This window comes from Prionailurus bengalensis, chromosome E2 (genome assembly GCF_016509475.1).
Source record: "Prionailurus bengalensis isolate Pbe53 chromosome E2, Fcat_Pben_1.1_paternal_pri, whole genome shotgun sequence".
NCBI classification, from domain to species: domain Eukaryota; kingdom Metazoa; phylum Chordata; class Mammalia; order Carnivora; family Felidae; genus Prionailurus; species Prionailurus bengalensis.
Genome location: NC_057352.1, coordinates 12,687,306 through 12,702,780, shown reverse-complemented (window position 1 = coordinate 12,702,780; position 15,475 = coordinate 12,687,306). Strand labels below are relative to the sequence as shown.

General features: G+C 41.7%; 1 protein-coding gene across 1 annotated transcript in view; it reads left to right on the top strand.

Moving 5' to 3' along the window:
• Positions 1-5,554: 5,554 nt before the first annotated feature.
• The window catches only part of LOC122495282 (zinc finger protein 234-like), a 46,769-nt gene continuing 36,848 nt past the window's right edge, over positions 5,555-15,475 (top strand). The window contains exons 1-4 of the mRNA XM_043601018.1: positions 5,555-5,662; positions 10,564-10,654; positions 13,017-13,143; positions 13,665-13,757. Coding sequence (XP_043456953.1) covers positions 10,640-10,654; positions 13,017-13,143; positions 13,665-13,757 — 235 coding nt within the window. The 5' untranslated portion in view covers positions 5,555-5,662; positions 10,564-10,639. The remainder of the gene's footprint in view (positions 5,663-10,563; positions 10,655-13,016; positions 13,144-13,664; positions 13,758-15,475) is intronic.

The window sequence follows — 15,475 nt, the reverse complement described above, 5'->3', positions numbered from 1 at the left end:
AGTGGGATGAGCATTTGACTCTTGATTTCAGCTTAGGTCGTGATCCCAGGGTTCTGGGATTGAGTCCCATGTTGGAATCTGCGCTGAGTCTGGAGCCTGCTTAAACTTTCTCTCTTTCTCTCTCTCCCTCCCTCCCTCCCTGCCCCTGTGCCCCTCTCCCCCACTTGTGCCCCCTTGCTCTCTAAAGTTAAAAAAGGGAAGAAAAAAAAAAGATAAGTGTACTCTTAATCTCCTTTACCTATTTCAACCACCCCCCACCCCACCCTCCAATGGTAACCATCAGTTTGTTCTCTGTAGTTAAGAGTGTTTTTTTGCTTGTCTCTTTTTTCCCCTTTGTTCATTCGTTTCTTAACTTCCACATGTGAGTAAAATCATATGGTATTTGACTTCCTCTGAGTGGCTTATTTCATTTAGTATTGTACTCTCTAGATCCAGCCCTGTTGTTGCAAATAGCAAGATTTAACTTTTTTTTAAATGGCTGAATTAAAAAAAAAAATCACATCTCCTTGATCTCTTCATCTATCAACGGACACTTGGGCTACTTCCATAATTTGGCTATTGTAAATAATGCTGCAGTAAATATAGGAGTGCATATATCCCCTCGAATTAGTGTTTTCACGTTCTTAGGGTAAATACGCAGTACTGCAATTACTGGATCATATGATGGTTATATTTTTAATTTTTTGAGGAACCTGCACACAGCATTGCTTCTGATAAGGAATTCACTTCATAGCAAATGAAGTGTGGCAGTGAGCCCATCCTTGCGGAGTGCATTGTTTCGATCCTGTTCCCCATTACCTTGACATATTTGGATTGATAGAAAGTGGACTGGCCCTTTGAGAATTCAGTTACATTACCTGGTAGGTGGCAGTATCTTGTTGAGCTGTGGCAGTGTTCTCATAGATACTGTATGTGATTTAAATCAGTGCTCAGAATATGGTGTCCATAACCAAGCTTCCCAAGATCAGGAATCCAGGGGTAGAAATTTGAGTGGCTCCACTTACTACTACTTCTAGTGTTCCAATAGCAAATATTTTGCTTCCTGTCTCCATGAGCAGGCTCTAAAGAGATCTTAATTCCAAGGGGGTGAATGATTTCATCAGAAAACACAACAATGATTCCATTGAACTTGAACTTGATATTTCAGACTGGGCACTTGATGTCTCCTACTTCTGAATGAATAGTCGAAGAAGGGGGTTATTTTACTGGTTGGGGTAATTGATTCCGATAACAAACAATTGAGTTGCTACAGCACAGTGGAGGTAAGCAAGAGTACGTCTGGAATGCAAGAGATCACTTAGGGGTCTCTTAAAAGCACCATGTCTAATGATCAAAAACCAGTGGAAAAATACAACACAGTTCAGGCAGGACTGTTAATGTCTCAACCTTGAAGAATGAAAATTTGGTTCATCCTGCTAGGAAAAGAACCACAATGAACTGAGGTGTTTGCTGAGGGCAAGGAGAATATGGAATGGGTAGTGAATGATGATAGCTGTAGATCATTACATCAGTTCCAGAAATGATGACTGTAATGCTTATAAACATTCATTGTTTTGTTATATTTTCACATACTCACAAAATATTTATTTTCTTTTTATCCCCAGTTTTATTGAGAAATGATTGACCTACATCACTGTATAAGTTTAAGTCATATAGTATGATGGTATGATTTACATATATTGTGAAATAATTACCACGGTAGGTTTGGCTAACGTCCATATTCTCATGTAAATAAAAAGAAGGGGAGCCTGGGTGGCTCAGTTGGTTAAGCATCCGACTTTGGCTCAGGTCATGATCTCATAGCTCGTGAGTTCGAGCCCCACGTCAGGCTCTGTGCTGACAGTTCAGAGTCGAGCCTGCTTCAGATTCTGTGTCTCATCTGCCCCTCCCCCCGCTTGCACTCTGTGTGTGTGTGTCTCTCTCACTCAAAAATAAACAACAAAAAAAGGAAAACATTTTCATCTTGTGATGAATGAGAACTCTTAGGATTTACTCTCACGAAGTTTCCTATATATTATATGACAGTGCTCACTGTAGTCATCACGTTGTACATTACATCCCTAGTACTTATAGCTGGAAGTTTGTACCTTTTGACCACTTTCCCCCAATTCCCCTTCCCCCCACCCTCTGCCTTTGGTAACCACAGTCTATGAGTTTGTTTCTTCTGTGAGTTTGTTTTTTTGTTTGTGTTTTAGATCCCACATATAAGTGAACTTATGCAGTATCTGTCTTTCTCTGACTTTTCATTTAGCATAATGTCTTCAAGTTCTATCCATATGGTTGCAAATGGCAGGATTTCATCATTTCTTTTTATGGCTGAATAATATTCCATCGTTAGTATATACAAAAGCTTCTTTATCCATTCACTCATTGATGCAAACTGAGGTTGTTTCCTTGTGTTGGCTATTGTGAATGCTGCTGCTGCTGCTGCTGCTGCTGCTGCTGCTGCTACAAACACGGGGGTGCCGATATCTTTTCAAATCAGTGTTTTCATTCCTTTAGATCTATTCCCAGAAGTGGAATTGGTGAATCCTACAGTAGTTCTATTTTTAATTTCCTGAGGATCCTCTGTACTGTTTTCCACAGTAGCTGTATAAATTTACAGTCGAACCAGCAGTGCACAAGTGTTCTCTTTTCTCCACATCCATAACATCATTTGTTATCCCTTGTCTTTTGATGATGGCTGTTCTAACGGGGATGAAGTGATACCTCCGTTGTGGTTTTAAGTTGCATTTCACTAATGACTAGTGAAGTGGAGCATTTTTTCATGTACCTGTTGTTCTTTTGTATATCTTCTTTGGAGAAGTGTCTACTTAGGTCCTCTGCCCATTTTAACTAGATTATTTGTGAGAGGGGTTGTTTTGCTGTTGAGTTGTTTGAGTTCTTATATATTTTGGATATTGGCCTCTTATCAGATACATGGTTTGCAAATATTTTTCCTCATCCCATAGGTTGTAATTTCCCTTTGTGGATGATTTCTTTTGCTCTGCAGAAGCTTCTACGTTTGATGTAGTCTCACTTGTTTACTTTTTATTTTGTTTCTTGTGCTTTAGGGGTCATATCCGATAAATCATTGCTAAGGGCCATGTTGAGATTTATTCCTGTTTTCTTTTAGGAATTTCTTACATTTAAGTCTTTCAATTCATTTTTAGTTAATCTTTGTGAATGGTATAAGATTTGGGTCCAGTTTCATTCTTTTGAATGTAAATATCGAATTATCCCAGCACCATTTATTGAAAAGAGAGTCTTCTCCATTGAGTGTTCTTGACTCCCTTTTCAAATATTCGTTGACTGTATATGCTTGGATTTATTTCTGGGCTATCAATTCTGTCCCATTGGTATTAGTTTTTGTGCCAGTACCATACTGTTTTGATGACTATAACTTTATAGTATAGTTTGAAATCAGGACGTGTGATGCCTCCTGCTTTGTTCTTTCTCGGGATTTATTTGGCTATTGGGGGTCTTTTGTGGTGCTATGTAAATTTTGCGGCTGTTTTTCCTACTTCTGTGAAAAAAAAAAAGCTGCCATTGGAATCTTGATGGGGATCTCATTGAATCTATAGATGCTTTTGGTAGTCTTGATATTTTAACAGTATCAATTCTTCCAGTCTATGAACATGGATACTTTTCCATTTATTTGTAACCTATCAGAATAGGGCCCCACTCTAATGACCTATTTAATTGCCTTCTTAAAGAGCCTATCTCCAAATTCAGTCATATTGGGGTTTAAGGCATCAGTATGCATGGGCAGGGGGCACAAATCAGTCCATAGTATCTTGAGAGTGGGAAATAGTTTCAAACAGACCAACCTCTCTTTTTGATTGAGATATACTTCACATACCTGAATATTCACACTTGTAAGATGTATAATTGCATGATTTTTGGTATATTCACAAAGATATAAACTATCACCACTGTCTCATTCCAGAGCTTTTTCATCAGCCCACCAACCCCTCCACCCCCCCACCCCCCATCCATTAGCATTCATTCTCCACTCCCAATGAACAAGTCCCTGGTAATAACTAATCAAATTTCTTCCTCTATGGGTTGATGTATTATGCACATTTCATATAAATGGGATCATAAAACACATTGTTTATTGTGTCTAGCTTCTTCCACTAAGCATGTTTTCAAGGTCAATCCTTGACTGAATCAGTATTTCATTTTTTAATTGCAGAGTAAGATCCCATTGTATAAATATATCACATTTTATTTACCTAGTCATCAGTTGCTGGATATTTGGATTGTTTCTACAATTTGGCTATTATCAATAATGCTGCTATAAACACTTTTGTACAACTGTGGGCATGTGATTCATTTCTCTTGGGTATATACCTCGGAGCGGAATTTCTGTGTCATAGACCCAATCTTTTTGAAGGTCAGTTTTGCTGATATCCGGCTAGGGCTGACATCATAGATAAATAAAGATACTCATGGCTGTGCAGCTTATAAGACTATGTATGCTTAAAGAGGTGAGAACATCCGTTAGAATAAAGGAGACTGTATCACTCTTAGGTCCAAGTAGGTGGGGTCAGGCCCTGTGCCTCAGGAGGGCCTACAGTATGCAGTGCCCAAATTTTTCATGTTGCCCTCTGCTGCCTGAGTCTGGTTATGACTGGTAGTGTTATCCAGTTAGGGTGTCTAGAGCCTGGATCTGAACTTGTGTGTGTCCAGTCTGGTTTCTCCTTCTGGGGTTGTCTCTGGTCTTTATCCCATTTGAGTGGTCTATCAGATACCCCAGGAAACTTCCAAGACTGGTGCCCATGAGGTTGTGTCGAGGTGCCTTGGTCCTTGCTTCTCTGTGGCACAATATTTTAAGCCGTCACATGATGAGTGCACTGCCAGAATGGAGGTGACTCATGGATTCTGGCACTCATGATTCAGACCCATATGGAAGAGTAATAAAGAATCAGTCAAATCACCATAACTGTCTTGGGCCCATGAATTTTGTAGTACAGTTTTAAAGTATTTTTATCAACAGTTCTGCTGTGTAGATTTCCAAACGCGCAGCTTCTTAAGCCTTCACCCTGTGCATTCTTCAGAGTATCTGAAGTTCACCACTGCAACTGAACTGAACTTTCCAATGATATATTTTAGGGATATATATCATTTATATATTCCTATATCAAATATATATATATCATTTATATATTCCTATATCAAATATATATATATATATTTGAAATCATATATATATATTTATATATGATTTCAAATATATATATATATTTGATATATTTGGATAACAGCTAGATTTAGTGTTATAGTAGAGACAAAACTAACAGCAGCTTAAATAACCTAGAATATTTTCTGCTGCCGGATTTCGGAGAGGTTAATTCTTGCCCCCACTGTGGGAACCCACGTTACTACCGCCCTTGAAGTCGACAGTATGAACTCCGCCCCCATGACCGCTGTGGGAACTATACTACCGAATCTCTCAGGAGGCGCAAGCACTTCCGGCCAAAGAGGGTGGGAATGGGGCGGTGGTTCTCTGGCTTTCTGGGAAGTGTAGTCCGGAAGTCCCGTAGACAGTCGTACACTTTCCCAAGGCCGTCTGGAAACGTGAATTCTGGGTAGTTCATCCTTCCGCAGCCTGGGGCGGGGCGGTCTCAGGCACTTCCGCTCGGGTGGCCAGGTTGCTACAGGCTCTTCCGTCGCTTTGGTGAGTGGGTTCTCGTTTCGAGGCCCTTCTGAACTTCCCTGGGTGCCAGTACCACCGGCCATTGATTTGGGGAAAAGAGCTGCGTCAGACAGCGGTGGTTTGAGGACTGGAGTGGTGTTTCCCTCCCCAGGGACCCTCTTGGCGTTTGGGGATCTTGTGCTGTGCATGGCCAGGGGGGGGGGGGGGGGGCTCCCGGGCTCTCTGCCTACGGTCCTGCCCCCCACCCCAGGGCAGCCACCTTTCCCTCGCTCCGCCTTTTCACTCGGTTGAACATTGGGGGACTTAACATCTGTGTCCAATTTTTTTTTTTTTTGTAACGTTGGGGTGACTTTCCTACCTTCCTATAATACAGCGGTTTGAGAATTAAACAAATGGGTTAAGTAAAGCCTTAAAGACAGTTCCTGCCACGTGGTGAATGGGGATCTCTTGGTATTAGACTCTTTAATTTTTTTAAGTGCTTAGTAACCTGAAAGCCATGAATATCGGATGGAATGAGAGCTTCAGCTGCAGTGACCCCTGCCATTTCTCTTTGATCCCAATCGTTAGCTTCATAGTCCCCAGCCCCTTCTGAAGAGTTCCTCCTGTGAAAGTTAGTGAGAAAACCTCCTTTAGGATGGCGTCCGAGGCTGGCAGGGAGAGCCCTCACACCCTGTCGCTCTTGTCAATTGTAAGAGACCCAATTGGAAGGCCCTATTGGAAGAGACCACCTTGCAGGCTGATAACTACCGTAGCTCTTCGTTGCTATCCCAGAGGGAACCAGAATGGCTTTCCTCCCCCAGCTCCGCCTCAGCCCAACCAGTGAAAGATTGTCAAAACTCAGCCAATGAAAAGCCACCATATTTCCAAGTCCCGGTTAATCCAATGGGCTTTTTGTTTATGACAGCCTGCCCAGTTTCTCCCTTTCCTCTGTAAGAGTGGGTTTCTCCTTTGTTCTGCGGACTTGCCTGTGGTTTTGCCATATCCTGCTCGTCCTGGATTGCAGTTCTCTACTATTCCAGTAAAATAACTGGCAGTTTTATTTTTAAGGTTAACAGTCCCAAACCGTTTCTGGCTGAAAGTAGGGGGTCTGGAGGAGGGCAGAATATCTCATGATTTCTCAGGGACAGAGACATAATTGTGGCATTTCAGAGCCTCCTCTCTTTCCTTGTTTTTTGTCGCAAAAAAAAAAAAATTGTGTTTCTCGCTGCACCATTGTGGTTATGTCTAAAAATTGCTGATGCTTTTGGAGTTACGTATGATGAGTTGAAGACACCAACACCTAGCTGCTGCCAGCTGTCAACTGTCCTTGCCCTTTTTTTTTTTCTTCACGCATCTCTTTTTTTTAAGACTTGGGGATTATGCTGTAGAAAATACTTCTTCGTCCCTAAATATTTGTATTGTTAGCAAAAATTCAACTGAGTAAACGTGAAGACTTCATTGGCTTTATTAAGCGGTTCATAAATTGGGTGGCATCCCATAAAACAAGTAGGAGGGATCTCCCAGGAGTTGTACAGAATGGAAGGTTTTTATGGGAAGGAGGGTGGGGCAAGGAAGTTATTAGCAAGTGGAAAGAAAGGATTGTTCTGGGCACGGTCACTTTCCCTTAGAGGGAAGAGCAGGGGATCTTATGCATCTTGCCGGGATGGAGAGGGTCTGTGTGACAGATTACTCAGCTGGTGCTTATCGGAGAATTTCTGAGTTTCTGGGGGAGTCTGAAACTGCAATTAGGTTAGGCATTAAGCCCCAGTTTGGTCACTTGGCCTAAGTGACAGCGTTTTAGGGCTGTGCTTTTCTTTTAAACAGTGTCTATTTTCTACGAACAAGGATATTCTCTCCTATACTCACAGGGTCAAAATCAGAAAATGACATTGTTAATATGCTGTTATCTAACCCACAGTCCATATTTAAATTTGTGCTGTTTTTTTTTTTAATTTTTAAATATTTTTGAGAGCAAGAGTGCAGGCTGGGGAGGGGCAGAGAGAGAGAGAGGGAAACACTCTTTAATTGACTCCTTTAATCTGGAATGATTCCTTCATTTTGATCATGATGTTTTTGTTCACGATGTGTAAGCACACTGTATTGGAGAAAGTCCATCTTGTGAAGTTTGTGTGATAGATTTCATGGTTTGATTCAAGTTTTTATTTCAATTACAGCTACTTAACATACAGTATAATATTAGTTTCAGGAATAGAATTCAGTGATTCATCACTTACATACGACACCCAATGCTCATCACAAAAAGTGCCCTCCCTGGGGCGCCTGGGTGGCTCCGTCGGTTAAGCATCCGACTTCGGCTCAGGTCATGATTTCGCAGTTTGTGGGTTCGAGCCCCTCATCAGGCTCTGTGCTGACAGCTTGGAGCCTGGAGCCTGCTTCGGATTCTGTGTCTCTCCATCTCCTGGCCCCTCCCCTGCTCATGCTCTGTGTCTCTGTCTCTCAATAATAAGTAAATGTTAAAAAAAATTTATTTTAAAGAAAAGTGCCCTCCCTAATGCTCATCACCCACTTAACACATCCTGCCATTCACCTCCCCTCCAGCAACCCTCAGTTTGTTTTCCAGTTAAAAGTCTCTTTTATAGTTTGCCTGTCTCTCTTTTTCCCCCCTATGTTCATCTGTTTTGTTTCTTAAATTCCACACTGAGTGAAATCATATGGTATTTGTCTTTCCCTGAGTGGCTTAATTCACTTAGCGTAATACACTCTAGCTCTACCCATGTCATTGCAAATGGCAAGATTTCATTCTTTTTGATGGCTGAGTAATATTCCATCGTATCTATATCTATCTATCTATCTGTGTATATATATATATATATATATATATATATATATATATATATACACACACACACACACACATATATCCATTATATATATACATATATATACATATATATATATAGAGAGAGAGAGACTTCTTTATCCATTTATCCATTCATCCATTCATCCATTCTTGTACATTTGGGCTCTTTCTATACTTCGGCTATTGTTGATAATGCTGCTATAAACATCGGGGTGGAGTAAATACCTAGTAGTGCAATTGCTGGGTCATAGGGTGGTTCTATTTTTTCTTTAATTTTTTAAATGTTTATCTATTTTTGAGAGAGAGACAGAGACCGAGCATGAGCAGGGGAGGGGCAGAGAGAGATGGAGACACAGAATCTGAAACAGGCTCCAGGCTCTGAGCTGTTATCACAGAGCCTGACATGGGGCTCAAATTCACAAGCTGTGAGATCGTGACTCGAGCTGAAGTGGGACGCTTAACTGACTGAGCCATCTAGTCACCCCAGTTCTATTTTTTCATGTTTATTTATTTTTGAGAAAGTGAGAGAGAGCGAGAAAGCACAAGCAGGGGAAGTGCAGAGAGAGAGGGAGTCAGAGGATCTGCAGCAGGCTCTTTGCTGGCAACAGAGGGCCCAATGAGGGGCTCAAACTCAAGAACCATGAGATCACAGCCTGAGCCAAAGTCAGACGCTTGAACAACTGAGCCACCTGGGCACCCCAATAGTTCTATTTTTAACTTTTGAGGAACCTTTATACTGTTTTCCAGAGTGGCTGCACCAGTTTGCAGTCCCACCGACCATGTAAGAGGTTTCCCCTTTCTCCGCATCCTCTCCAACACCCGTTATTTCCTGTGTTGTTCATTTTAGCCATCGGACAGATGTTAGGTGGTATCTCATTGTAGTTTTGACTTGTATTTTTCCTAATGATGAGTGACATTGAGAATCTTTTCATGTGTCTGTTAGCCATCTATAGGTCTTTTTTGGAAAAATGTTCATGTCTTTTGACCATTTTTTAACTGGATTATCTGTTAAGTCCATCTGGTCAGTGTTTCATTCAAAACCATTGCTTCCTTGTTGATTTTCTGCCTAAATGATTTGTCCATTGATGGAAGGGGAGTATTAAAGTCCCCCACCATTATTGTATTATTATCAGTGAATTCCTTTATGTTTGTTATTGTTTTATATATTTGGGTGCTTCCATGTTGTGGGGGAAAACACTTGTCCACAACAATTTAAAAATTACTGTTCAGCTAACACAATATTAGGGAAGACAATGAAGCAGAGTTAACCGATTTTTCAAAGGTTATGAGTGACCTCAGAATAGTCAGTGTCAGATTCGGATATCATACAGTGTCTTTTGGTAGAAAATCACATTTATAAGAGAAATTTCACATTACAGAATGTCATCTTTTTTAATATTAGCTACAAAAATAAGAAACTCTGACTGTATTCAAAGTGTTCTCCAGCTCTCAACAGCTCTAGGATTTGGAAATATTATTCTCCCATTTGTACAGATGACAAAACTGAGGGAAAGAGATGTTATTAAATTACCCAAAATGATACAACTAGTGAGAAGCGGAGGTAGAATTTGAACCCAGATATGATCGCCCCAGGGATGATTCTTAAGTTTTTGGGTTTTTTTTTTTAGCATTTATTTATTTTTGAGCAATAGGGATAGAGCATGAGCAGGAGAGAGGCAGAGAGAGAGGGAGACACAGAATCCAAAGCAGACTCTAGGCTCTGAGCTGTCAGCACAGAGCCCGACACAGGGCTCGAACCCATGAACCGCGAGATCATGACCTGAGCCAAAGTTGGACGCTTAACCCACTGAGCCACTTAGGTGTTCTGCCCCAGAGATGATTCTTGTTGGGTGCATTATGTTGTCTCAATTTCCATCATATCAGAATCTCAGCTGCCACCTTGAAAGCCACAAGATGACACAAGTCAACACACCAAGTCAACACACGACAGTGAATGTGCATGGGGGGCAGGAATGGAGTATCCATGCCCTGATCTGCTCTTCAAGTTGTGTATGGCAGGAGCCACCCCAAGAAAGGGGCTCCTGGGTAATTCACAATAAGCATTCATGTGGGTGAACATCGTCCCAGGTCACCCATTCATGTCCTTTTCTGCCTTTTCCAGACACTACCAGGCACAGATCTGCCTCAGCAGGACTCTATTCCCAGAATCTGTTCATCTCCAGAAGTAGCAAGAGAAAATGACCACATTCAAGGTGCATATGGCTTCCCTTTCTTCCTGGTAAAATTCCATTTCACTCCTCAAAGTGTCACACATTTGTGTCTTTTCCTCGGTGACTCAAGGAGAGCACCAGGCTAAATGACCTGTTTGTTTTTTATTTTTTTGGTTTTTTGGTTTTTGGTTTTTGGGTTTTTTTAGCATTTGTTTTATTTTGCCATTATTCATTTTATTTGAAAACAGTGTGGACAAATTAGTAGGAATGCTTGCTTCACTGCTGACACATTAACTATTTTATTTCCCCATACTCTTTCTTGTGCACATTCATAGATTTATTCGCATTCATGATATACATCTAACGTTGACTTGTGTCTTTTTCATTTAGCATTATATAACAGCCATTATTTATGGTTGCTTCTAGACATTAAGGTGGCTTAGGAGTTTGTCGTAAGGCACACTGCATTGATCATTTTCCTGCCTGCAGGTTTTTCTCCAAAAAATCAATTCTCCGAACACGCTGCCTATTTTTTATCCTCAGTGTACTAAGAACTCAGTAACGAAAGAGTACACATGATACATGCCGTGTTAGGATTTTGTAGACAGATATTCAAATACAGCATAGTGCAACAGGCTCTAACCACTGCTTTATGCAAATATTGTTGGAGATTTTCACACAGGAAGAGCTAGATTCTGTCTTTCCTGTGTCTGAGTCATACCCTGCATGTCTCTTATTACTTACTGGTGTACTTAAAAAAATTTTTTTTGGGTGGGGGGCTCCTGTGTGGCTCTGTCGGTTAAGCATCTGACTTCAGCTCAAGTCATGATCTCATGGTTTGTGAGTTTAAGCCCTGCCTTGGGCTCTGTGCTGACAGCTCAGAGCCTGGAGCCTGCTTCAGAGTTTGTGTCTTCCTCTCTCTCTGCCCCTCCCCTGCTCATGCTCTGTCTCTCTCTCAAAAATAAATAAACATTAAAAAAAAAGAAGAAACTTAAAAAAATTTTTTTGAAACTTTTTATTATCTTTATTTGTTATTTAATTATTTTGAGAGAAGGAGAGGGAGGGGCAGAGAAAGGGGGAGAGAGAGAGAATCCCAAGCAAGTTCTGCACTGTCAGCACAGAGCCCGATGTAGGTCTTGAACCCATGAATGGTTAAGATCATGACCTGAGCCAAAACCAAGAGTCAGACACTTAACCAACTGAGCCATCCAGGCACCCCTGGTCTACTTTTATTCCTTCACGTATTGATGAGTTTTTTCAAAATAACATATAACCTTAGGTTTGCATATGTGTTTTTCAGTAATAGATTTTATTTTTTTAGGGCAGTTGAGCATTGACAGTAAAATCCAGCAGAAAGTACAGAGATTGCCCGTGTACCCCCTGCCCCCACACACCCACAATCCCTACCATTGTCAACATCCCCCACCAGAGTGGTGCACTGTTACAGTCGATGAACCTGTATTGGGACATCATTATCACCCAGAGTCCCTAGATCACATTAAGATTCACTCTTGATGTTGTTCTTTCTGTCGGTTGGGACTTTATAATGATATGGCCCCACCATTATAGTATCATACAGAGTAGTTTCACTGCTCTAAAAAATCCTGTGTTGCACCTATTTACCCCTCCCTTTCCCTAACCCCTGGCAACCACTGATCTCTTTACAGTCTCCACAGTTTTACCTTTTCCAGAATGTTATATGGTTGGAATTGTACAGTATATAACCTTTCAGATTGGCTGCTTTTACTTAGTAATATGAATTTAAGGTAAAAACATATCTTTTTTTTTGTGGCTTGATAGTTGTTTTTTTCCCCCTTAAATTATATTCTGGTGTTGGGCACCTGGGTGGCTCAGTCAGTTGGTTGAGCATCTGACTTCGGCTCAGGTCACGATCTCACGGTTCATGGGTTCAGGCCCTGCATCGGGCTCTGTGCTGACAGCTTGGAGCCTGGAGCCCATTTTGGATTCTGTGTGTGTCTCTCTGTCTGCCTCTATCTCTCAAAAATGAATAAATGTTAAAAAAAAAAGTTTTTTAAATTATATTCTGGTATGGATGTGCATAGTTTATCCATTCACCACCTAAGGGACATCTTGCTTGCCTCCAGCTATAAACTAAGGTATAACTTTAGTTTAAAATATCCAGTCTTGCTGGATTTTCCAGGCACTTAGTTCTGTCTCTGCATTTACTCCTCAGAGCTGTTGTATAAGGAGGTTCTTGATTGCATCTTCCACTTACATATGTAAAATATAGGAAACCTGCTCAGGTTCACACAGGAAACCAACGGTCAAGAACATTAGCCATTCCGTTGAGTAAAAGTGACAGATAAGAAGATAGTATCTCAGCGCTATCCCTCACAGTGAAGGTTGGTTGTAAGATCGAGGTTATATGTGCTTGGTGTTGTAGGAGGTAGTGACATTCAAGGACGTGGCTGTGGTCTTCACGGAGGAGGAGCTGGGGCTGCTGGACCCCACCCAGAGGAAGCTGTACCGAGAAGTGATGCTGGAGAACTTCGGGAACCTGGTCTCTGTGGGTGAGGACATGAGCTCTCTGTAACTGAATGTTAGTCTCCAGGAGTAGCTTTGTATCCGTGGGTTTTTGAGGCTTTGGGGCGCTTGAAATGGTTCTCTGAGTTTGGGGATATGACTGTCCTAATATATATGGGACACACAGCATTGTTTTGTTTTGTTTTGTTTTGATCAACAGGCAAGTTTTTGTTTTATTGAAGAACTAAATGAACAGTATACAGCTCTACTTTTTGTATTTCTGACCCTATCATGAGTTATAAAACCAGTACAGGGAGCCCTATGATCAACTTTTAATGAAATAAACAAACGAGATGTTAGCAAGCTTCTCCCACTCTTCCAAAACATTGAAGAAGAGTATTTCTTAACATATATGTGTAGGAGACTTGGCAAATGATATTTCTTCAAATGGGTCATGAAAAAAGAAAGTTTGAAAAATGCTGCTTCTGAATGCTTGAAGAATATGTAGTGGGAACCTAATTCTCCAGTGAATTTTACCTACAACACGTATGACTTTGTGTGCTCGCAGGGCATCAACCATTCAAACGAGATATGGTCCACTTGGTAAGGGAAGGAAAGTTTTGGATGATGAAGTTAGCAACCCAAGGAAAAGGCAATTCGGGTAAGATCCAAGTAACTGTGAGTCGTGGAGGCAACTCACCCGTCTCTTTCACATTTTTCCATGCTCATTTCCATCGCCTTGTTCTAAACTGCCAAACCTCTTTCCTGGATTATTACAACAGCCTTTTTATGGGTTGTCCTGCTTCCACACTTCCCATCCTACGTGTGTTATCCACGGGAGCAGCCACAGTGATCCTTTGGAAGTGTACACGAGATTGCCATTCCTCTGTTCAAAATCCATTATGGCTTCTTTTTCCCCCTTAAAGTTAAAACCACTTAAAGTGGCTCTTTTTTTTTTCTTAAATTAAAAAAAATTTTTTTTAATGTTTATTTTTTTGAGAGAGAGAGAAAGACAGAGCTTGAGGTGGGGAGGGGCAGAGAGAGAGGGAGACACAGAATCCGAAGCAGGCTCCAGGCTCTGAGCTGTCCGCACAGAGCCCGATGCGGGGCTCTAACCCACGAACCGTGAGATCATGACCTGAAGTGACATCAGGTGCTCAACCGACTAATCCACCCACGTGCTCCTAAAGTGGCTCTTAGAGTCCTCCCTGGTCTGTTCTGCATCCCCACTCTCTCTCCTTTGAATGCATTTCCTGTTCTCTCTCTGTTTTTCTTTCTTTCTCAAGATTTAAAAAAATTTTTTAAATTTTTTAGTTTTTTTAACGTTTATTTACTTTTGAGAGAGAGAGGGACAGAGCACGAGCAGGGGAGGGGCAGAGAGAAAGGGAGACACAGAATCTAAAACAGGCTCCAGGCTGTGAGCTGTCCGCACAGAGCCCAATGTGGGGCATGAACCCACGAACCGTGAGATCATGACCTGAAGTGACATCAGATGCTCAACCGACTAATCCACCCACGTGCCCCTAAAGTGGCTCTTAGAGTCCTCTCTGGTCTGCTCTACATCCCCACTCCCTCTCCTTTGAATACATCTCCTGTTTTCTCCATTTTTCTTTCTTTTTCAAGATTAAAACAAATTTTTTTAATTTGTTTTTTAATGTTTTTAATGTTTATTTACTTTTGAGAGAGAGAGAGAGGGACAGAGCACGAGCAGGGGAGGGGCAGAGAGAAAGGGAGACACAGAATCTAAAACAGGCTCCAGGCTGTGAGCTGTCAGCACAGAGCCCGACGCGGGGCTCAAACCCACAAGCTGTGAGATCATGACCTGAGCCAAAGTCAGACGCTTAACCGACTGAGCCACCCAGGCACCTCAAGTTTTTTTTTATTTTTAAGTTGTCTCTACACCCAACATGGGGCTTAAACTCACAACTGAGATCAAGAGTCACATGCTCTTATCGATGGAGCCAACCAGGTGCTCCTCTCACTCCATTTCTCCACCCACATCGCCCTCCCTGCTGTTACCAGGACCTGCCCAGTATACTGTACTTTGCTTATTGCTGACTTTCCAAATTACTATGAGTGGAGTAGACTAAACGACAAAATTTTAAGGTGTGTTTGTTCTTGAGGTGTGAACTTTGACACATCTCACTGGGATAACAGCAAGGTGCCTACAGAGCCGTGTTCCTCTTTGGATGCTCAAGGGGAGAGGTTTTTCCCTCGGGCTACCAGCATGTGCGGCCTGCCCAGTTCTCGACTCTCATTCTCCCTCCTCCGTCTTCGAAACCAGTGACACTGCATCTCCCTGACCGTTCTTGGGTACTCTCCCTCTGCCCCTCTTCTGCCTCTTGTGTCTGCTGCCTTTCAGGACCCTTCTTTTTTTTT